Source organism: Equus quagga, chromosome 7 (genome assembly GCF_021613505.1).
Source record: "Equus quagga isolate Etosha38 chromosome 7, UCLA_HA_Equagga_1.0, whole genome shotgun sequence".
Classification (NCBI taxonomy): domain Eukaryota; kingdom Metazoa; phylum Chordata; class Mammalia; order Perissodactyla; family Equidae; genus Equus; species Equus quagga.
In genome coordinates, this window is record NC_060273.1 from 799,541 (window position 1) to 821,238 (window position 21,698).

The 21,698-nt window shown below is 62.9% G+C and overlaps 1 protein-coding gene across 4 annotated transcripts in view; it reads right to left on the reverse strand.

Moving 5' to 3' along the window:
* Positions 1 to 303: 303 nt before the first annotated feature.
* Positions 304 to 21,698, reverse strand: part of LMF1 (lipase maturation factor 1) — a 96,757-nt gene continuing 75,362 nt past the window's right edge. The window contains exons 6-12 of one of the 4 annotated variants that reach the window (XR_006889331.1): positions 15,556 to 15,723; positions 6,891 to 7,074; positions 6,234 to 6,387; positions 5,788 to 5,971; positions 5,079 to 5,191; positions 4,408 to 4,689; positions 304 to 4,275 (exon numbers count right to left, since the gene is read on the reverse strand). Coding sequence is in view for 2 of the 4 variants with exons in the window: in XM_046666046.1 (XP_046522002.1) it covers positions 4,515 to 4,689; positions 5,079 to 5,191; positions 5,788 to 5,971; positions 6,234 to 6,387; positions 6,891 to 7,074; positions 15,556 to 15,723 (978 nt within the window). In the remaining 2 variants the exon portion in view is untranslated. Of the gene's footprint in view, positions 4,690 to 5,078; positions 5,192 to 5,787; positions 5,972 to 6,233; positions 6,388 to 6,890; positions 7,075 to 15,555; positions 15,724 to 21,698 lie in introns of all 4 variants that reach the window. The other 3 variants (XR_006889330.1, XM_046666046.1, XM_046666047.1) reach the window with 3 other exon arrangements.

Consider the following 21,698-nt stretch of genomic DNA (forward strand, 5'->3'; position numbering starts at 1 on the left):
GCTGGCATACAACTGTTCATAGTTCTCTTATAATCCTTTGTATTTCTGTAAGGTCAGTAGTACTGCCCCCAGTTCCTTTTTTGATTTTACTTGCTTGCGTCTTCTCTTGTCAGTCAAGCTAAAGGTTCGTCAATTTTTTTGATGATTTTAGGAGTTTTTTTTTTGTGTGTGTGTGTGAGCAAGATTTGCCCTGAGCTAACATCTGCTGCCAATCCTCCTCTTTTTTTGCCTGAGGAAAATTCACCCTGAGCCAACATCTATGTCAATCTTCCTGTACTTTATGTGTAGGACGTGGCTGATGAGTGGAGCAGGTTCACACCCAGGATCCAAATCTGCAAACCTGGGCCGCTGAAGTGGACCATGCGGAACTTTAACCACTCGGTCATGGGGCCGGCCCTGACTTCAGGAGTTTTAAAGGTCGATTTGCTGTTACGTGAGTTCCACCTTACTCAGTGGTGTAGGAACTGAGTCCCTGAGGATGAAGGTCCTGTGGGTTCTTAACCGTGAGGACACGGGGTCGGGAGGTCAACATGGGAATGGACCTGGGGGCAGACTGTCATGCTGCTGAGCAAGGGAACCCCTCAGGAGAGACATGCAAGCAGTGCCTCAGAATTCAAGATGGTATTCTTCCCAGGAGTCTCGTTCACTTCTGAAAGGTGCGTCGATCCTGAGGGAGCCAGGAGTGGCCAACACAGGCGATAAAATTAAATATAAACAAAAGATGGCGCCCCAAATCCATTCATCTGAGAATGGAAGTCCCCACCTCTATTATGGGATGGCTTAAAGAGGAAATGAGAATCTCTAGAATTCACAGACAAGGCCCACAGTATCCAACAGAACCCACGGGTGCGGCCGGGGGCTCCGTAGCCGCGTTTCCTAGAAATCAGGAGGAAGGACAGAAACGAAGTAAGTTTGCAACCCAGGGAGAGAGCGGACAAAAGCCTGGCAGATGTGGAAGGAAGGGAGGGAGATGACAGCAAGCCGTGCGAGAACTGGAAACCGCAAGAGGAGAGTTGATTGCAGGACCCAGAGCTGGCGCCCTGGGAAGACCGACCAGGAGACAAAAGAGAAAAGCCCAGAACAAAGCTCAGGAACGGAGAGGGGCCGCTCCCCTGGTGGGAGAGATCTGGAAGTTATAAGGGCGCCATGAGCGACGTGAATAACCGTAGAGGCCATGCAAGCGGTTACGTACAGTAGCTGCTCAGCTTTCTGTTCCTCCCCGGCCCAGTTTTAATGGCCTGTCACCTCCCGGACTCCAGACGTGCTGAGCTGAAGCTCCATCCCCTCCTGAGAGCCTGAGGCACAGACCCTTCCAGCTGGAACCAGCGGCCCAAGACCATGGGGCGTGAGGCCCACCAGCAGGTGCAGCGGCCCCAGGAGAGAAGGGGCGCCCAGGGAGGGTCTCTCATCTGAATGAGGCCCAGAGGCGTGTCTCGGCCTTCGCAGGTGCCGAACTGTATCTAATTACCATGAAGTAAAAGCCTCTGGGCCAAGGAGGGACATCAGAGCCCCTCTGCCTGACGACAGCCCGTGCACCCTGCCCCGTGTGCGATGGGAGCTGCCTCCTCACCTGGCCGCTGGAGCAGGAGGGGAGGCAGGGTGGCCGTCCCCCGAGACAGGCCCTCAGCGGAGCCCATGGCTCGGGACAGAGCCGACAGCCAGGCCCAGCAGGTCACCCTGAGCACCTCCACTGCCTGGCGCATGGCGACTGGAGTGCCAGATCCCCCAAAACAGGCAGCAGCCTGGGTGGTCCTCCTGTGCCAGGCCCTTTCCAGGGGACCCAGCCTCCCGGCCCCGACTCAGCAGGTCAAGCTGGGGGCCGACGTTGCTCAGTGGGGGTGGGGGGGGGCCCTCGAGGTGGAGAGTCAGGGTCCCCTCCACGTCTTGGGGCAGCAGTGGGGGGGGTGGGGCACAGACGTCTCAGCATGTGCCCAGCACCTTCTGGGCTGAGGAACTTTCTGGAATGTGGTGTGGCCACAGGGACAAACTCTGCAGCTTACGGTCCTGGCGGGGCCCAGGTGGGATGAGGTGGCCTGGGTGTGCTGCCATGCCTGGACAGTCCCCGTCCAGACGTGTGACAGCCATGGGGGTGTAGTGTTCTGCACGGAGGAGTCCCCAGACAGAGGCAGGGGTCTCGGCACGGCTGGCTCGGCCAGGCATGATTTCCAGGGCCATCAGCTAGAGAGAGTGGGTGGGAAGACCAGGGGCACCTGAAGTTCTCAGCCCCCCCCCCGCCCCTCCCCCACACCCTAGACCCCTCAGGGCAGAAGTGGCTGCAGTGGCTCCAGCACCCGACTGAGTCTGACCACAGTTCCCTGCAGTGGGGCGGAGAGCCGTGCCTGGACCATCTGCCCCAGCCAACATCTGGTGGGAGAGGGAAGAGGAGAGAATGGCCCCCATGCTCCCGGACTCAGCCGTGCAGCGGTCCCTCAGACCCAGACGGCTAATGCCCCACCTCGTGTCCCTGAGCCCCTCCCCTCTCCGGAAGTTTCTCTTGGGTCAAGAAACAACAGGTCTCATGGGAGGTGTTGGGTGGAGCAGGTGCCCGCGGTGTCTGCGCTCTTTGCGTCCACCAGGCGACAGTTTACCTGGCAGACCTGGATAGGGGCCGCTTGGCCTGAGGGGCCAGGCTGGGCTCCCACCAGCTGCGAGTGTGACCAGGAGCAGCCTGGTGGCAGGTGAAGGCAGGGCTTGGTGGCTCTGGGGGCATGGGCACCAGGAGGTGCCAGTGCGGAGGCCCCGCGCCCGAGGCGCTGGCGAGTGTGGGGCAGAAAGGCCCTGGGTGGGCTGGGGTGGCAGTGACTATTCACAGCCAGCAAGGAGGGACGTGTGGGCCTCAGGACAGACTCTGAGGGTGAAGCCGGTGCCGTCTGCTGTTGGATGGGTGGGGGCAGGGGGCCCCGAGCCCAGGAGGGTGAGGGGCTGCAGGAGGAGCAGGTCTGGGGGGTCCTTAGTTTGTTAGAGGAGTGGCCTCTCTCCAGCCACAGTGCCCTCAGCCAGACCCAGACCTGGGGTCACCTGTGATGTCCCTGGGGTGAGCGTGTATTTGTCCTGTCCTGGGACGGCTGTGGGGCCACCAGTTCCTGGGGTGCCCCTGAGCCAAGGGGTCCCTGTGACTGGGCCTGGGGTCTCCCTGTGTCACCTCTGCCTCTAGCTCCAGCCCTGCCCCCACGCCTCAGGCCTAAGCGTCACCTCCTGTGTGTGTCTTGGGGGTTCTGGGAGACTTGGAGGCATGGCTGGACCGAGGCCCAGAGAGAAGCCCACAGTTAGGGCATCTGAGTCCTGGGGCTCCCCTGCCCAAGCCCTGGGTGGCGACGAGCCTGGCTGGCAGGCGCAGGGATCCCTCCCCCGCTCCCCCCACGGCTCCTGGCAGGGAGGCCACTCATGGTTCTGGGCACAGTGGGGGAGCGCCTTCTGGGCCCAGGCGCAGTGTCTCCTCAGGCCCCCTGCCCACACTGGGCCTCACAGGACACCCCCTGTGCACCCCCCCGCTGGCAGAGCCCCCCAGGAAGGGCTGCCCAGGCACAGCAGCCGGCGGTTAGCTCCACGCGGCCGCCGCGGGCAGACTTGCTGGCTCCAGGCTCCTCGTCTGAGGCCCCGTCTGTCCCGACACAGACACAGGGAGCCTGTTTCCCTGTGAGCAGGAACACGGACTCTCTGTTGGCACCTGGGCTGGCCCCCCAGGCGGGCGGGGGCTCCACACAGACCCGCACTTGTGCCCACCTCGGCCGGCCTCCTGGCCTGAACCCCCTCGTTCCAGCCGAGACCCTCCGTGGTGTGGCCTGTGCCCTGGACGGTCAGGGGTGGGGGTGGGGTGGGAGGAAGGGGGAGCCGCCTGGTGCCCCCACTTGCTGCCCCCTGGGTGGGAGCCCCTCCGACTCCTCAGGTCTGGCGACCAGGGCTGGGGCCGTGCTGCCCGCTGCGTGGCTGTTAGTCCAGGGGGCCCTCACCCCACGGGCGGGCGTTCTGCTCGCTCACAGCTGACGCCGGGCAGTAAAGACTCGGGATGCACCCAGTGCTGTGGCAGCGGGGCCCAGAAGGATCGCCAAGCAGAAAACACTCCTGCTTAGCTTGTGACGACCGGGCCTCCAATCGCGGCTGTGGGCATCCCCGCTGCTGCAGCACCAGGCCACCCACCCCCTCTGCAGGTCAGGGAGCAGGAGGCCCCACAGCACGAGACTGGGGGCTCTGGTCACAAAGGAGGGGCGGAGGCCCGGTGGGGCGGCCCGCCCCAGGGGGACAAAGGGCTTCTGTCCGTGCTTGGGATGCTGGTCCCTGGGGAGGAAAGCAGGGCCCAGCCTGGAGAGCTGTGCGCATGATCTCCACCTGGACCCCGGTGGCCCTCCCGCCCCCTGGGGTCTCTAATCAACTAGGAAACCCAGGGGCTCCCGAGATCCCCCCTCTCACCGGTTTGCCTTCTTGGACGTGCAGGCGCAGGCAGCGGCGCTGGGAACGAGACCTCACTCAGAGCAGCTGGCGTGGCCTCCCGCTTTATTTCTCGGGCACAGGTCACTCTATTCCAGTTCTGTGTACGGCCACTCCCGGGCCTTGAAGTAGCCCTTCAGGTCCTGGAGGCTGAGCGGGGGGAAGTAGGCGCCGAGCCTCCTGCGGATCCACCACTTGCCATTGGCGGCGTGCCCGCCCCCAGGCCGGCTGAACTTGTAGCGGTAGTGCTCACCCCGGACCCACCTGTGGCGGGAGGGTGCGTTAGCCTGCAGCCCGTGGCCACGGCGTCTCCGAGGGGCTGGGCTGAGCCCCCAGAGGGAGAGGCCGCCTGGGGAGCCTGAGGGGCCCAGGTGGAGCCCTGACACCCAGGCCCCTGACCAGGTGACGGTGCGGCAGGCGGGCTCTGGAGGAGACACTGCAGGGATTGCATGGTGACGGAGGAAGGGTGGGGCGCTCACCGGCAGGCTCCAGAGCCCCCTCGGACCCCCACCCCTCCTCCAGGATGCCTCCCTCCCCCCACTGTGTCCCCTCGGCAGGCAAGTGGAGCCGGTCAATGGTGTGGGGCCAGAGCAGACCCCTGCATTTGGGGAGAAGCCCTGACAGGTGGCTGGGGCCGAGGTGGCAAGTCTCACCTGGGCGGGGCCCTGCCTGCAAAAGGGTTGAAGGCCAGCAGCGACAGGGTCTGGGCGTCGTTGACCAGGAGCTTGCCCGCTAGGTGGAGGATCCACTCGTTGTGCTCGTAGGTCTGGGATGACAAGGACGGGTGCTCAGGCCATGGTGTGGGGTTGGCCTCCCGCAGGGTGGGCTGCCCTGGTGCCCACCCGTTTCTTGGGTTCAGGTCCCTCCAGAGGGGCTGCCTGCTTCCCCTTCTCGCCTGTTGTGTGTGCGGTGGGTGCACAAGAAAGATCGGAGGGGAGGCGGCCTCGGGGAGGAACCGGGCACAGTGTTGTCATGTGTCGTCACACGCTGTGCCCGGCCTTGGGTCCTGGTCCTGGGCTCAGAGGGCGTGTGGGGTGTGCTCCCCTGAGGGGCAGTGCGGGAGCCCAAGACAATGCTCCACAGTGGACGCCGGATGCTGGTCCTTCGCCTGATCCACATCAGCGAGCCCGGGTGGGCCGTAAGGCGGGCGGCAGCTGCACAGGCGCCAGCAGACTGCGTGCCACGTGGGCTTAATGTCATCTCTGTGGGGTCTGATCTCAACCCTGCCTGCCTTCCCCGCCAGCCACTCGAGGGCGTTTCCGGGGCCGCTGCAGCCTCAAGGACACTGGAGTGCCCGAAGCCCGCCGTCCACTGCCCGCCAAGAATACCCAGGATGCGGTGGGAGGGAAGGAGAGGGCCCACCTGGAAGGCCGCGAACCACATGAGCCAGTCGAGGCGGTGGTGGTAGGGGGAGATGAGGCACGGCCGCCTCCTCAGGTCGCCCGGCTTGCACTTGAATTCGTAGTCCTCCCACACGGCGTCCGGCGCGCTGGCGTTGGGGCTGGCCGTGCCCTGCAGGATGACCTCCGTGCGCTCCTTGGTGATGCTGTTGGGGAGGCTGAGTCAGGGCACTGCACCCTCCACCCCGGGCCCCCTCCCAAGCAGACTGTGGGGGAGGAGGAGCAGGTGGGAGCGGCCTGCCCCACACAGTGTACGCCTCCCCAACAGGGCGTAGAGCAGACCTCGCGACCGCGCCCCGGACCGAGATTGCCCATGTGGCTGGTCCAGCCTGTTCTCCCTCAGCAGCCTTGGGACCTGCATGGCCACCCGGCGGATGGGGTGAGGAGATGAGAAGCTCAGCGTGGTACCTTCCAAAGGCCCCGTACGTGTTGACGATTCTGAGGGGGTTGAAGGAGCTGTTCATGACTTGCTTGGGACTCAGCAGGTTGAGGACCACAGGGATGCTGAGCCAGGCGACCAGGATGCCCATCGCAAGGTTGACCGCCTGCCGCACCATGCAGCCTGGCCGGAGAGGGCAAGGCAGCGGGTGAGCCCCCAGGCCCGGCATCCGACCTCAGGGAGGAGCCTTGGCCGGCCCCCCAGACTCAAGGAAGCCAAGGGAGAGGCCGCTGGACCCCCGTCCGGGAGTCTGGGAAGGGACCCTGTCCACAGCCCCTCTCCCCACGCCAAGGCTGCTGTGGAAACCGAGGCACGACAACTGCCCTCGTAAGGTGGGCTGGGCCATCACTCACTAGGGATGTGCAGCACCCCCAGGGCCAGCAGTTCGGGTCCTGGGGACAGAGCAGTGTCCTGAGGTCACTGTGCCTCCATTCCCAAGGACGAGGACACGAGGTCCACATGGAGCAGACGGGAGTGACTCACGCTCAGAGCATGCGAGATGCCATCCTGTCTCCAATGGCTGACAGGGCCAGCAGGAGGGCTGGGTGTGTCAACACCGTGTTGACGGGACAAGAAGACCAGGCAGGCCACCCGAGGCCACATCCCACCTTCGGGGGTCTACCCACCGTATCTTGGCATGGGCTGGACCCCTTGACCTTCCTTCTTCTGCATCTTCAGGACTTGATCCTTGAGGCCACCTGGCCCAGAGGGAAACAGGAAGCCCAAGGTGGCGTCATCGAAGCAGGCGATGCTGGGCACGATGGTCAGCCAGTTCAGGAAGCTCAGGTTCCCGCTGATGATGAGGACCACCTGGAGGGATGGGCGGCACCTCAGCCTGGGCTGAGCCAAGACCAAGGACCACCGTCTGTGGCAGGTCCTGCCCAGACATCGTGGCTCAGGGTCCTCTGTGGGTAGCAGACCACCCGCTCCGGCCATCCATATCTCACTTGCTCTGCCAGGACCGAGCAACTTGGCAGTGACGCCCGGGTTCCACGCCCAGAGGTGTTCCAGTCCTTTCCCAGAGGCACACGTGGGATGCCTGTGCTGATGCACGTGGTCCAGGCCCCACGCCCCTCCCCAGGCCACAGACCCTGGCCTCTCTCAGACCAGCCCCAGGGATGTCCTCACTCTAGATGATCTCGGAGGCAGGTTCTTCCCGGAGCCTCGAGTGAAGACCCAGCCCGCTGACACGGTGATTCCGGCCTCAGTCCCCTCCTGGAGGCAGCAGCGAGCCTTATGGACAAGCCCCACGGACCCTGTGGTGAGGGCCTGTGCTGGGGAGGGCCCTGCCACTAGAGGTGAGGGCGTCTGGGGACCTGCGGCCTGGCTGGCACCACCCTCGCCAGCTCCACAGGCCCTGGATGTTGAGGACTGTGCCTGGCTCACGTGGGGCTGGATGGGGCTCCTGCGCTCTCCTGGATCAGGGTTGGGGGAAGCCGTGTGTCCTGTGCCTGTCTGTCTGCTGCCCTGTCCTCCACACCCGAGTGACCACACTCAAGGCCGTCCCTTGGGCCTGGGCACCCACAGGGACGGGTGTGATGGTTCCTGTGTTGTGTGCAGGCCCGCCTTCCCTTGGGCGTGGTGTCGATGGAGCCCATCTGCCTGAACTTTGACAGAGGCCACGAGGATGGGGCCACCCCAGGGCTGTTCGCCAGGCGGCTGTCCGCAAGGCCGGGCACTGCCCCTCCTCAGAGGCCTCGAATGGCCCCAGCTGGTTCTGGCGCAGGATCCGGGGTGAGCCTGGACGACACAGGGTCCAGGAAGACCAAACGTGCCTGCTGACAAACTGGTGTGACGGAAAAATCCCTCCAAAAATGGGGACCAGGGAGGCTGGGGCCTGCCCCGTGCCCCGGACCCAGTAGGCTCACCTCTCGGGACTTGGTGCTAACTGGTGATCCACAGGGTGTTTCCCGTGAGGGTTACCCTACAAGGGACTTGGCCTCCTGGCCAGCAGCTGAGTAGCAGGGTCCTGGGAAGAGCCGCTGCGCCTTCTAGACCATGAGGGGGAAGACTGGAGAGTGCGGGCGGCAGGGGGTCCAGTGTCAAGGCTGACGGGGGGTGCGGGCATGCGGGGCCACGCGGGCACGGCTCAGGTGTCTACAGGGACCCGGCTGCCTCAGCAAAGAGGAAACGACAGTGGGAGCTGCAGGTCAGCGGCTGGGCCCACAGGAAACGAAGGGGACGGGACAGCCTCCAGCCGCACCAGTCGCCTGAGAAGAGCGGCCAGAGGGCCACTTGGGGAGGGACTTCGAGAGAGAGGAGGCGACACGGAGACCAAGTCACCATGAAAATGGGAAAATCACCACGAAGACAAGAGGGAAAAGAAAACTTCACTAAGTTCAATGCGTCAGTGCACCTGCCCCATCACCACACGGCCACATCTCTGGAAACAAGGCCTTGGCGGGCAGTTGTCACTGGATGGGCAGAGCTGGCTGCCCGCGCAGGACCCGACAGCAGGGCTCCCGCGGCCCCGAGGGCGATGCTGGTCTGGCGCTGTCGTGCAGATGGCCACGAAGGGGATGCTGCAGCCTCACAGCCCGAGAGCCAGGGGGTCAGACGGCCAGAGCTGCATGCGGAGTCGGGGTGACAGACGCACGGATGGGGGCACCCCCCGGGCATATCCCCACGGATGGTGGCAGGGACGTGGCTCTCTGTGCGGCCAGCCCAGCCCGGGTCTTGGGGAGCAGACCCACCTCACTCAGCAAAATGCAGATGACACCCCAGCCCTTCATTTCTGAATTTTAATTAAATCCGGGCCTTGGTCCCCACAGTGGGGGAGGAACATGAGGAACAGATGCTGGGCTGTGGACGGCGCCTCAGTTCTGTGGATCACGACGGAGTTTTAGGATGTATGACAAGAGACATCGTGGATTCGTGACTCTCCCTAGGTTAATTTGGAAAACTAGTTTTCCTGGTTCTGAGCCCAAAAATAATTATTTCTTACTCTTCACTGTCTATGATGTTAACAGACCCCCTGTGCCAGAGACGGCCCAGCCCACCCCCGCAGGCAGCCTCTCCTGCCAGCTCTGCTCACCGTCAGTCAGGTCCCTGGTCCGAGATGGCGGGGCTGCCCTAGGCAGCCTGGGCTTACGCTGAAGGCCGCTGAGCCTGGGCCTTGGCTGCCGCTGGGACTGTGGCACCAGCAGGGGGGTGGCTCAGAGCCCTGGCAGCCCCCTCTTCCACATGAGGAGGGTGTCGGGCTGGGAGCTGAGCCCTTTGGGGTCCTGCACCTGGTGGCTCCAGCTCCAGCCTCCCTCACACTGCCCTGTGGTCGGCCTGGGCCAAGCTTGCCCAGGATGGGCTGGAGCGGTCCCTGTCACTGTCCCTCCTCCTGTGGGCTCTGACCTCAACCAACGAGAGCTTGGGTGCTCTGCCTGCCCCTCAGGCTTCCTCAGCTGCAGCAGCAAGTGACCGAGGGGAGACACCAAGGCGCTCGGCCCCCTCTCTGTGTCCCCTTCTCTGGGATCTTGGCTGCACAGCACAGCCCGGGGCCGAGGCGCCTGGGACTCGAGCCTTCTTCCCGAGCTTCCGGGCGGCACTGCTGCCCATTTGGTACTGTTACCCTGGTGGATGGTGGTACTGAACCCATGCCCGGTGACCCGGTCCTGCTCCCCAAGGAGGTTATGTCGGTCTGCCCTCAGCCCTCTGCCTGGGGACCTTCAGCTCTGGCTGCAGACTCAGGGGCAGGAGCTGCGTGGGGCTGGCCCAGGGAGGGTCATTTCTCTGGACAGATGCTGGAGCGCCAGCCCCCATCGAGCTGCCTCTGATGTGGGTCCGTGTCAGGCCAACCTGCACTTGGTGCCGTCCCCCTGGCTACTGGCTTGGCCCCACCCCCTGGAGCCGAGGGTGGGGTGCCGTCAGCCCTGTGCCCTGCAGGGCCAGATGGCCAGAAACCGCGCAGATGAAGGAACGTCCTGGACAAGGTGACCTGGCAGCCCTGACCCCCCAACACGGCAGGAAGACACTGAGTGGCTTTGAAGTAACATGGCGGGGAGGGTCTGTGGAGCGGGAGGGCTGAGGCCCCTGATAGCTGGTCCACACACCCATGATCCAGAATGTTCCAGCATGACAGGACTGTGGAGGCCTGCTAGTTTTATCTGGGTGAGAACTTGGGAACAGGCGTCAAAAGACCACCAACTGCCCATGTGGCCCTCTAGGACTTCTGAGCAACGCCTGGCCCCCCTGTGGGTCCTGCCTCAGGGGGCTCAGGTGGGGCCCTGGCATGCGCACATTTCCAAAGACCCCCAGGTCACTGCAACATGAGCCCGCTGGGGGCGTGACCCAGACAGCTAGCCCAACAGCACAGCATGGGGACGAAACACCGGTTCTGCTAATGCAACAGGGGCTCTGAGGACTCAGAAGCGCGGCCCTGGGGACATCAGAGGCGGGGCTCAGAGCCCTCGCAGGCGACCCCTCATCCCTTGTCCATCTGGATGGCTGTTTCTTAATACGGACAATGACACGTGGCGTCAAGTGCGTGGCCCCCGTGCGCCGACAGGTCTCATCTTCCTTGTTCCTTTTCAGCATCGCTGCAGCGTCTTCTCAGAGGGAAATGAACCCATCACTCTGTCCATCCATGTTTACACCGGCCGGGTGGAGGGAGGCCCCGAGACCAGGCAGGAAGATGAGCTATGAGGCAGGAATCTCGGGCCCAGGAGACACTGCGCAGATGTTCCGGGATGAGCCAACAGCGACCCGACCCCGCAAAGGAAGGGCATGGATTTCTGGAACTCCCCTGCTGGCTCTCAGCTCAAAAGCCTCACGGCGGATATACACGTGCTCATGGGCGCTGTTCTGGGGCCAGGAGCCCAGGGCAGTTACCCTGTGATCCCAGCTCTGGGTGGGCCACTCAGGGGCTGGCCCCCCTGTGAGTTGTCCCCAGGACTCTGGCCAATGTCACAGAGATTAGAAAGAGCAGGACACGTGGCAGGTGAGGAAGGAGAACCTGGTCTGGCATCTAGGATGAGCCTCTGCGCTGACCAGGAGCCACGGCTGACGAACGCCCACTCCCACGCCAGGACGGGACGTCTTGCCCGGCCCCACAGTGGGAGCCAATGACCGTCCCCGCCAGGGTCTCTCCCTGGCAATGAGAGTGGGGTCTGAGACTGCGGTGGTACGGCTCTCCTTCACTTCTCACACGCACCTCTCCAAGGAGACAAGGGACCCCGTGGCCTTGCAGAACCCTCCAGAACAGCTGTGTAAACCGAGTGTGGGAGGAGATGAGCACACTCACATCCTCTCCCGAAGGAACGAAGGGAAGCAAACAACCAGAGCCGCCCCTCGGGGTCATGGGCGCAGAGACAGGAGCGCAGCCCTGCAGGGCCCCACACAGACCCAGGCACTCATAACACAGTGCCACTCCCTGGGGATGGATGCTCCTGGCCTGTGCCGCAGACCCACAGAGAGGCGCATGCCTGCCATGAGACGGCGCCCGGCGGCCCCACACATCGCAGCTGGGCCAGCTGATCCCCCGGCCTCTCCGCTCTGACAGCTGAGGCCTGGCCCCTAAGAGGGCACCAGAGCAGGCCTCAGAGAAGAGCTGCAGCCCTGGGCTTCTCCTGCCTCATCCTAGGCACAGAGTGGGGCTGGAGAGGACAATGCCAGGGACACACCTGAACCAGGGCCTTTGGGAAACAGAAGGCAAGCGTGTGGGCTGGCCTTCTGGAGTAATGTCCAGAGCCGCAGGTTGGCGGCAAGGCCCTTCGAGGTCCAGCTCTGGCCCTCCTGTGCCCAGTGTTCCTGTGCCACCACTGCCCAGCACCATCTACCACTGTCCATCAAGTCAGTAGAACCCAGAACCTGGTTGAGACCCAGCCTTGCTGGGAGCCGTCCATGCCTGAGACCTGAGCCTCATGTCTGGGTGGTCCCCTGCAGTGGATGCACGGCGCCCCAGGCCAGGATTCTGACCTACTGCCAGGTGAGGTCCAGGTAGCTGGTCCTCGTCCTGATGCGCCTCGAGACTCGTGCCAAGTGCAATATGAAGAAACAAGGGTATTTCGAGGCTGCTGGTTCAATGGTCAATGCAAATATCTTCCCAAATCCTATTTCCAAGTAGCTGAACCCTTTCCACCCACATTAGTAGCTCAATCTCCCTTCAATTACCTTTTCAAGTGGTATGACCGTTGCTTTACACTGGAGCTTGTCAAAGCCGGCCTTTGGATCATTTGAGAGAAAGCAGTAGGCAGAAACTGGCCAGTGCAGCCATGGGACGCCTGGGCGGTCCCTGCCGGCCCAGTTGACTCTGTGGCCCCAAGGGGGTCCCGCTGGTCCATGGCTTGTAAAAGTAGCTGCAGCAGTGGCTAATTAATGTCCCACAGCTTCACGTGGTTCTCGGTCACTGTGATGACCATGAGGTCTGAGCAGACCTGCATTCCTGCCAAGGCTGTGTGCCAGGCTGGGTCCTCCAAGCCGCCTCAGAAACCGGACCCATGTTCTCCATCAGGAGGGGAAGGCAGGAGTCACGGGCTTGGCATCCTTGGGTGATAAAGGGAGGCCCAGCGTGAGGCGGCGCCCATGCTGGACACTCTCAAGGATGCTCAAGCCTCTGCCCGGAGCCTCCTCCCACTAGCTCAGAACCATGGTGCCACAGGGCCAAAGGGTGCATGGGGCAGGCACGGTGCAGGGCGTCCCCGGCCTCCTGGGGGTGTCCCTCATTGGAGGCTAAGGGAGCAAGGGTCACTGGCCAGACAGGGCTGTGGCCCCCAGCCAAACCCAGACCATTTATGGATAAACTGTGGTGCATCCAGACAATGGAATATCACTCAGCAATGAAAAGAAATGAGCTCTCAAGCCAGGAGAAGACACGAGGAACCTCCAGGTATACGACGAGGCGAGAGAGGCCAGTCTGGAGAGGCTCCATCCTGGATGATTCCTGCGGCGCAGCATTCTGGAAAAGGCAGGACTGTGGAGACGGTAAACAGGTGTGGCTGTCAGGGGCTCGGGAGGCGGGAGGCGGACACGCGCAGGGGTTTCGGGCAGTGACTTCTGTGTGTGACACCACAGGCTGGATGCCCGACGTCACAGCAGGAGGGGCCCCAACGAACGCCGGGCTTCTGTTACTGAGACGGCACCAGCGCTGGCTGTTAGCTGGAACCAACGAATAGCATGACGGTCACGACAGGAAACCGCAGGCGCAACAAGACCGTACTCTCCGCTCAGTTTTTCTGTGAACCTAAAACGGTTCTGAAAAGAAGGCCACTAAGTAGAAAACCAAACAAATTAGAGCTGAAACCCTGAAGCAGGGAGAGCAGGCGGGGCCTTCGAGCTCGCACAGCGCGCAGATGGGGGTGAACCGGACTCTTGGGTCTGAGCTGGCATGAAGTCACTTGAGAGAGATAGAGGTGTAACTTGCTAATTTGGGGAAAGAAGATAACAGAAAGAGAAAAAGCTCAAAAGAAAGCTGGATGGGACAAGAAGAAAACACCGGGATGAGAAGGCAAAGCCAACGGCAGTGGTGGAGAGACGGAGGCGAACGTGGGTGGAAGACGGGTCCTGCCCTGTGCCCTGACCGCGGCGCACGGAGACAGGACACAAACCCAGACTCTGCAAATAAAAGAACACTGCGCCTTCTGTTTGGCCAGTAAATTTGAAAACGGACAAAACCGACAAATTCCCAGGAAAAGGTTTGCTATTAAAACTGCCTCCACGTCTGACAGCTGGGAAGGGTGCTGACGAGTCACAAAGGCCCTGTGAGGCCCGGCGGCGCATGCAGAAGCAGTGTCCCCCCTCCTTCAGAGATGCCCTCGAGGAGCTCTGTGTAGTGACAGTAAAAGCCTGACACAGCGAGCCAGCACGGCCGTGTGGACAGAACACGACAGACTGGTCATGTCCACTGACGACCCACAGAACCAGAGGGAGCCAGTGGTTCCCAGTGACTGAAAACACACAGTGTGGCCGTGCGGAGTGTAACCCAGGGAGGTTAGCTGGCTCAGCCTTAGGAGTTAGTGCAACTCACCACATTAACAAAATAAAGGGAAAACCCGTGATCTTCTCACAACTCGTGGAGAGAAACCATTCGCTCCAGTCCAACAGCCATCCATGAATGAAAGTGCCCCGAACAAACGACACAAGACTTCCTGGTGAGCCAGAAATAGATCCTGAGCCTGGCAGCCACAAAGCCCAACCACGACCGATGCAGGCTCCCACCAGGCGGGGGGCGCTGCGAGCACCCCCTTAGCAACTGGGGGAGGCCCCACTCCCGCTGCGCCTGCCATCAGACCCCCAAACAAGGAAGGACGGAAGATGGAAAGACGGCTGGCGAAATGACGAGGATGCCGCCGTCACTCACGGGGGCATCTCCCAGGGCTTGCAGACAACGGTGAGGACAGATACACACAGAGAGGTTATCAGAGAACGATGACAACAAGCAGCCAGCAGCATTTCCACACTCAGGTGACAGACAGGGAGACGTTTCAGTGAAAAAAGTTCCATTTACAAAATCAGCAACAAAAATGAGGTTCCTAGGAACGAACGTGCCCAAGTGCGTGTGGAAACGTGATTACATGGACGTCACATGTCTCCCGAGGGATCAGAGGATCTCAAGTGGCTGCAGCAGCAGCTCCGCAGTCCTGGACAAGACACAATCCTGCAGAGATGACAGCTCCTCCTGTCAGACTCAACGTGACACTGTCCCCATCAGAGATACCAGCAAGCCACAAGCAGACACCACTCTTCACCACCAGCACAGCCACGAGGAAGACCAGCCGCACAATGCTCGTGAGGACGTGGGCACGTGGGGCTCCCCGCACCCTGGAGGGGGTGAAAGGACAATGGGGTGCCTGGAAAGCCACACACACCTGCCCTGTGACAGACATCCCTGCAGAAGACGGCCGTGGAGGACGGCAGGTTTACTCGTAACGGTGAAAACCTGGAAACCCCAAACGTCCAGCGAGAGGAGCAGAGACGCCACCGGCAGCATGTTCATGCCGTGGAACATGCTCAGTAAACAAAGGCGCGGCCAGCACACATGCCGCCACCACCCTTGGACCCCATGCCAAGATGCCGGCGAGGCAGCTCTGTGCATGGGCACGCTCTGTGCCCACGGACATGAGGGTCCAGAGCAGGCAGGATGAGCCAGCGTGCAGGGCACCGAGCGCGGGGCATGGCGCCTCTCATCTGCAGGGGGCGGGATGTGCGGGGCGCACGTTCGTCAGATCACTCAGGGTCTGTGCGTTTCACAGGGTGCACGTTACAACTCAATAGAAACAAGGAACACAACACGGATTGAAAGTCCCAACGTTTCTCCTGGGAACCGACAAGTGGATGCTCATGTTTAGAGTGGCTCAGGCTCACCTGGAACAGGATCTGTAAGACCCCGTGGAGGACGCACATCCGCCGCCCCAGGAAGACGAAGAAGGGCACCACGAGCTCCAGGAAGTGGTTGCCCAGCGTCTCGATGCGGTGGACCCACCACGGGGAGCGGTGCAGGAAGTAGGCCACAGGGTTGGGCACTGGCTGCGTCTGTGGGACAGAAGGAGGCCCATGAGGCGAGCCTGGGAACCTGCCCCACCGGGGACCCCGCTGCCCCAGCCCTGCCCACTCGGTGCCCATTGGCCGGCCCAGGAGGGGAGGGGGCTCTGGCGTCTGGACTGCCCTGGCCAGGGAGGCATGGGGAGACTGGCGCCACAGCCCTTCCTCCAGCAGCTCACCTGCTGCCAGGACATGAGTCCCCAGGAGAGGGGACGATGATGTCTCGGCCCTCTCCCCTTGCCTGCTGCACTGCACTTCCAATACTGACCCCTTTAGGAGCCCCCAGTGGCCCTGGTGACATGGGAGCTCAGATGCTGCGTCAGTGCCCGCAGAGCCTGGGTGAAGGGACAGGGCATGTGGATGGCAGTGGACTGAGGGAGCCCATGTCCCGGCCAAGGCTCCACGCGGTGGACTTCTGCTAGGAGGCGGGGGGGGGGGGGGGGGGGGGCCCGGCCCCCGGGTGGGGGCCCGGGGGAGGGGCGGGCTCGGGTGGGGGGGGGGGGGGGGTGCGGCATGCCCTGGGAGACCCATGTGTTGACTCAGCCGTGATGCTGGCTGCCCTAGGGCCCAACTGACAGGCTGCACCTCTGACAACAGGGCCCTGTCCTCCCCCAGCAGCCGCAGCCGAGGCCAGGAGCAGACCACGCAGAAGGCCACGCGGCCGACCACGCTCACAGGGGCCCACTGTGTGGGCTGGGGCAGGTTACCCGGTGCCGACAGCCAGGCGTGGGCGAGCAGCACGGGTCGCCCTGCACAGACCCGCCTTCCCACCTTTGGAGGGAGCTGCGGTTCCACGAAGCGGGTGCGGCCACTGTGTCCCCCCACCCCAGGCCTGGGAGCCTGGGGTCCGAAGGCAGACGCAGGGGAGCCGGGCCTGGGCCTCGCGCCTCTTCACACTGCCGAGCAGTCTGAACACAGGGCTCCTGAGAGCAGCCCTTCTCCCTCCTGGGGACTCATGTTCTCCGCGCAGGCACTCACACACGCAGGCACACGCACATGCACACCGGGCAGACAGAAAGGCTGCCATGTGGGGCGGTGACATCCACCGTCAGAGGGAGACAGATGGCTGACAGTGGCAGTGCCAGCGAGGGTCCAATTCTGAGACTTAACGATGTTCCTGATGACAATAAATGGGCTTTACTGTCACAGACAGTTTAGACCCCACAGAAGGAAGGGCCTCCTGCAGCTGCTGCTGGATCACGGTGCCCCCGGCCACGCGGGTCCCCCAGCTGTCCCTAGCCCCCCGGCACGGGCACGGCTGCAGCCTGACCCTGGATTTGCTGTGGACACAAGGAGGAGCCTGTCCTGCTGGCGGCCTGTCGTGTGGTGGGCACGGGGAGTGACCGCCGAACTCACAGGGGCACTGGTGACAGCGCGCTGGCCTGGGTGTCCTGAAGAATGCACAGCCCCCGCCTGAAACTCAGGGCAGCAAGAGGACATGATGACAACGGTGGCTCCCGCCCCAGCTCAGGGGTGGAGGTGGCTCCAGGGAGGACGGCCGCGGGGAAGGGCACTGCCCCCGGAAAGTGCTCTCCTGCTCACTTGTTTGGACCTGACTTCTGAGGTAGAGAAAAGTTAGGAACACATACAGAAAAGCCGGGCGCCTGACTCCCCGTGCTCCCCCCACCCCCCAGCCCCGATGGCGTGCTTTCTGGCCCTTGGAGAGCAGCCCTGTGTCCCGGATCCACTCTGAGTCTCCCAACTGGGAGGGCGTCTCACAGCACGGCAGTCGTGACCGGGGACTCAGAGCTGTGACACTGGCCTGCCCGTGGGGTCTGACTCGGCTCCCGCCTTTGCTCGCGCGTCCAGCCCCAGGCTGAGTTTCGGATGCCAATGCTCCAGAGCACAGCTCACCGCAGCCCTCTCCTCGAGGCAGACCTGGGGGCATGTCTGGCAGGAAGACGCCAGAGGGAACGTGTATCCTTTCTGGGCCCAGGGTGGGCCTGCCCGGATCTCCGGGTGCGGGTGTCAGCAGGTCCTCCCCACAGAGCTGTGTCTCCTCCGTGCAGGTCCAGGCTGGGAGGTGACCCACCACACCCAACGTGGCAGCTTCAGGGTCCTCGGATGGTTCCTGCCAGCCGACGGTTCCGTGGCATCCACACGGAGAGATGTGGGTCTGCTGTAAGGAAGAGCTGCCCCTGTGCCCCGCGCCCCTGCCTGTGCAGTGCGGACGTGGGGTTATCTTATTCAGGGGAGATGATGCTCCACTGTCACTTACTTTGACTTGCCTGTACACTCTCTGAGCGTTTCCCTGCTTTCTGGCACTAACAGTACCCCAGGGTCAGCTGTGCCCCTCCCTGCTCCTGTCCTCGGCGCAGCCGTTTCTCCCGGAAGCCCTGGGCCCTCTGCCTGGATGCTGCATGGGAAGCCAGCCTGGGCTGGGTTTCGCCATCTCTGGGCCCTCGATGGGCACAGCTTGAAATGTGTGAGCCCGTCTCACCCACCCCGTCTGTGCCCGTCCGGCTCGCAGGCAATCACGTTCACCTGTGTTCTGAGCAGATTTCCGCAGCTCTCGGGGGCACAGCTGGCCTCACCCTGCCTCTCCCCAGGGCTCCCAGCAACTAATGCCTGCGCCCCCTTGTGAATGCGGAAGGCAGACCGATGGGGGGGGTCTTCTCTGGGGAGTGCAGGGTCGTGTGGGTGACACAGTGGGCAGGTGGGCAGCAGGACTGTCAGGCGGGAGCTCAAAGGCCGCTTGTTCCCTCTGGGTCCTGGAGACACTCGGGTTGGGGGAGCCATGGGCATGCTGGGGCTTCTGGTGACAGGATCTGTGGGTGAGCGGCAGTATCATCATGGCACCTGGCCCCCCTGCTGGGGACCCGGCGAGAACCTGGGGCGCAGTAGGCAAGGCCTGCACTGGGCAGCCACGTGAGCTCCCCTGAGCCAGGGCGTCATCCAGCTCGGTTCTGGGCCGAGGTTGCCAGCCGGCCATGCATGGGGCGCAGCTGCTCCCACCGCCTTTGGGCCTTATTTGGTCTCTCCTGAGGTTTCTGCTATGCTGAGCCCCTCAGATCCTCATCCCCAGCACCAAGGTTTGGCTGACACTTGGGTGAGCTGGATGGTGGAGGCCCTCGCCCCGAGATGGCAGGCTCGCAGGCGGGGTGCCCTGGGCACCTGCTCACGGGTGAGTGAGCACAGCACATGCCCCCTGGACGTGGCCTCCCCGCACACTGTCACGTGGTGCTGACTGCCCGCAGGGTCCTCCAGACAGAATGGCCCCCGCCCCAGCCCCTTCGGAGTGGGCTGTCCAAGGCTGACCGACGAGCGCAGAGGACCTGGCACCAGCTGTGCAGACAAGCCTTTTCGGCTGGGCCCTTCCCGAAAAGCCACGTGGCGTGTGGGTGTGTGCTGGGACCTCCTGGCTCCGGCTCCCAGCGGTGACAGGATGCCGACGCGAGAATCACCGGGGAGGGAAGGAGCCCACGGCACGGGAGAGAACGGGCTCTACTCGATCCTCAGGAAGGGCCACTTCCTCAGGATCCCTGCACCGATGGATCACGGCTGGTCGTCCCGGGTGCCATCCCCTCTCCAGGAGGCGTGGGCCCCTGCGTCCCCGGGGCCTTCTCCAGGAGCCTGAGCAGAAGCTCCCGCATGTGCCACCCCGACGGCAGCCCCTGCTGCTTGTACGATGCGTGTAAAGCATGAAAGACGACAGCTGGCTGGTGCACCTGCCCACCCGCCTGCTCTTTCTTGAGGGAGAGACACTGGAACCGCCGGCCGTGTGCAGAGGGGAGCGTGGCCGGGTCAGGGCGGCAGCGGGCAGGCCGAGCGCCGTATGCGACGTTCTCCTCAGGGCAGAGTGTGGGTCCGAGCACAGCAGGCCAGGCTCCCCACAGCCGGGCAGGCCCTGCAAGAGGTGGGGTGGTGGCGGCACTCCTCGCTCTCCACCCACGTGCCCAGCGGGGCTCGCAGGGTCTGTTTCTTGATTAAACGCGTGTTTCTGTGGTTGGAGCAGATCTTTACAAACCGCATCCTGGGACAAGGGAGTGTTTCCCCAGTTTTGTGGGTAATGTTGTGTCCTGCAGTGTTGACTGAGCCAGACGCCTCTTCTCAGGAGGACCTGGCCCCGGGGACGGCAGACCTGCGGGTGGCTCCCTGGCCGGCACCGACACCTTTGGCAGTGGGAGCCTGGGTGGAGCAGTGGCAGCAGCCACTCTGTGGGGACCTGGGCACTGGCTACGTGGGGGATATCGGGTTCTTAAACGGGAAGAACGTAAGCCGGGGCGGCTCCTGCCATTGCGGGACTTCACATTCCGGGGCTCTTCAGCTCACGCGGGTGGGGTGTGGTGAAGAGGAGGGACGTGCACGACGGAGGCATCGGACCCTGGCATGGGGGGGACCACGCGGTGCGGTCAGCGAGGAGCTGGAAGACTGGGCACAGCGGCTCCTGAGTCTGCGGCGTGAGCCCCGAGTGGGCCATGCCCTCGGCCCACGTGGGCTTCACTGGGGCTCACAGAACGAATACGGTGACTGCGACGCTGGCGGTCCCCTACGATGGGGGAGTTCCTTGGAAGGAGGGCTGTTTTCCGAGGGCCTGCACCGCCGCTGAGGGGCTCCGGCCCCCAGGGGACACCACGGTCAGGCTTCTGGGATTTACGACCTGCGGGGTTCGGTGTGTCTGGGCGGGGCCTGCTCTGTGCGCTGACCCTCAAAGGCACCGAGGTGTGGGCCACGCTGCTGGCCAGGGTCGTGAGGCCTCACTTCTCGTGCAAGCCCAGGACAGAGTTTTATTTTTGTTTGCGCTGAAGCTGGAGGAAGACACCGGGTTGTAAAGTCTGGCTGAAAACTGCGGGAGTGGCACCTGGAGCATGCACCTGTGGAGCTCGGGGTGTGGGTGTCCAGCATGGCCGCAAGGCGAGCGTCCAGAGCACAGCCCAGCCTGGGCGCCAAGGCTGGCCGACCCGGCCCCATGGCCTCTACAGCTGGTCCCCCTAAACACAGACAATTCGAAATAAGAAGAGCGTGAAGCGTGATGATGGCCGTCCAGGGACTTGGCAGGTAAAGAGCTCGGGGGAGCGACGTGACTTCCTGTCTGGAACCAGCCCCGCCTTCAACACCTGTCCCCATGTTCCCCCGTGAGAGGTCCCAGAACAGGAACAGTTTTTCAGCCAGTTTCCCACTTTAGGGACTGTGAATTCCGTGTTTGGGGTTCTAATGAGAAAGGGAGCACACATTCTTGTCTCAAGAACAAGTCTCTTAAAACTCTCAAGCTCCACGTATTCTGTTTTAACAGAAAACTGTGGGTCGTACCCGTTCCCTGCCAACCGGGGCCTCGGCCCATGGAGCCAGGAGGCAAGGTGCCATGGGGAGGCGGCAGTGCTGGGCGCCTGGCACACACCCCAAAGTCCGAGTTCTCGCTCTGGTTTTGGGGGTTTTCAGGGTGTGTGATGAGCGTCCTGGGGATGTGGGGTGTCTGCACTGGCAGCTCCTTGACAGGAGGGTTATGCCTCTCAAGCGAGGGCTCTGGATAAAAAGGTGAGACCTACTATGTGTTCTCAGGTACAGCTGGCAGTGGCCCCCATGCACACTGGGATGGCAGGGCCTTCGGTGTCGGGGGCCAAAGGCTCCTCCCCCACAATGCCAAGGGGACACACTGTGGGGTCACCTCGTGGCGCTCCTCTCCTGAGCACGACCTACCCTAAGGCTGCTCATTTCCCTCCAGGGCAAGTGGGGACAGAGAGAACAGGAAAATGAGCCGGAACGGTGCCGATGCCCACATGGCCGGGGCCACTGATGCGCCGTGTGCAGGAGGGCGGACAGTGTGCCATCAGGTCCTCTGTGGTGTGGCTCCCAGAGCCACCATGCACCGCCACCCAGCAGGGCACACACCCACTTGACCAGAGGGGAGGGGAGGGGGTCCAGTGAGGTGACAGCAAAGCAGCAGCCCCAAAGGACGGAACAAGCCGTTAACCTAGAACCTGCCGAAAATCTCTCTAAAACGATGGGGAAATGGAGACGCCTCCAGA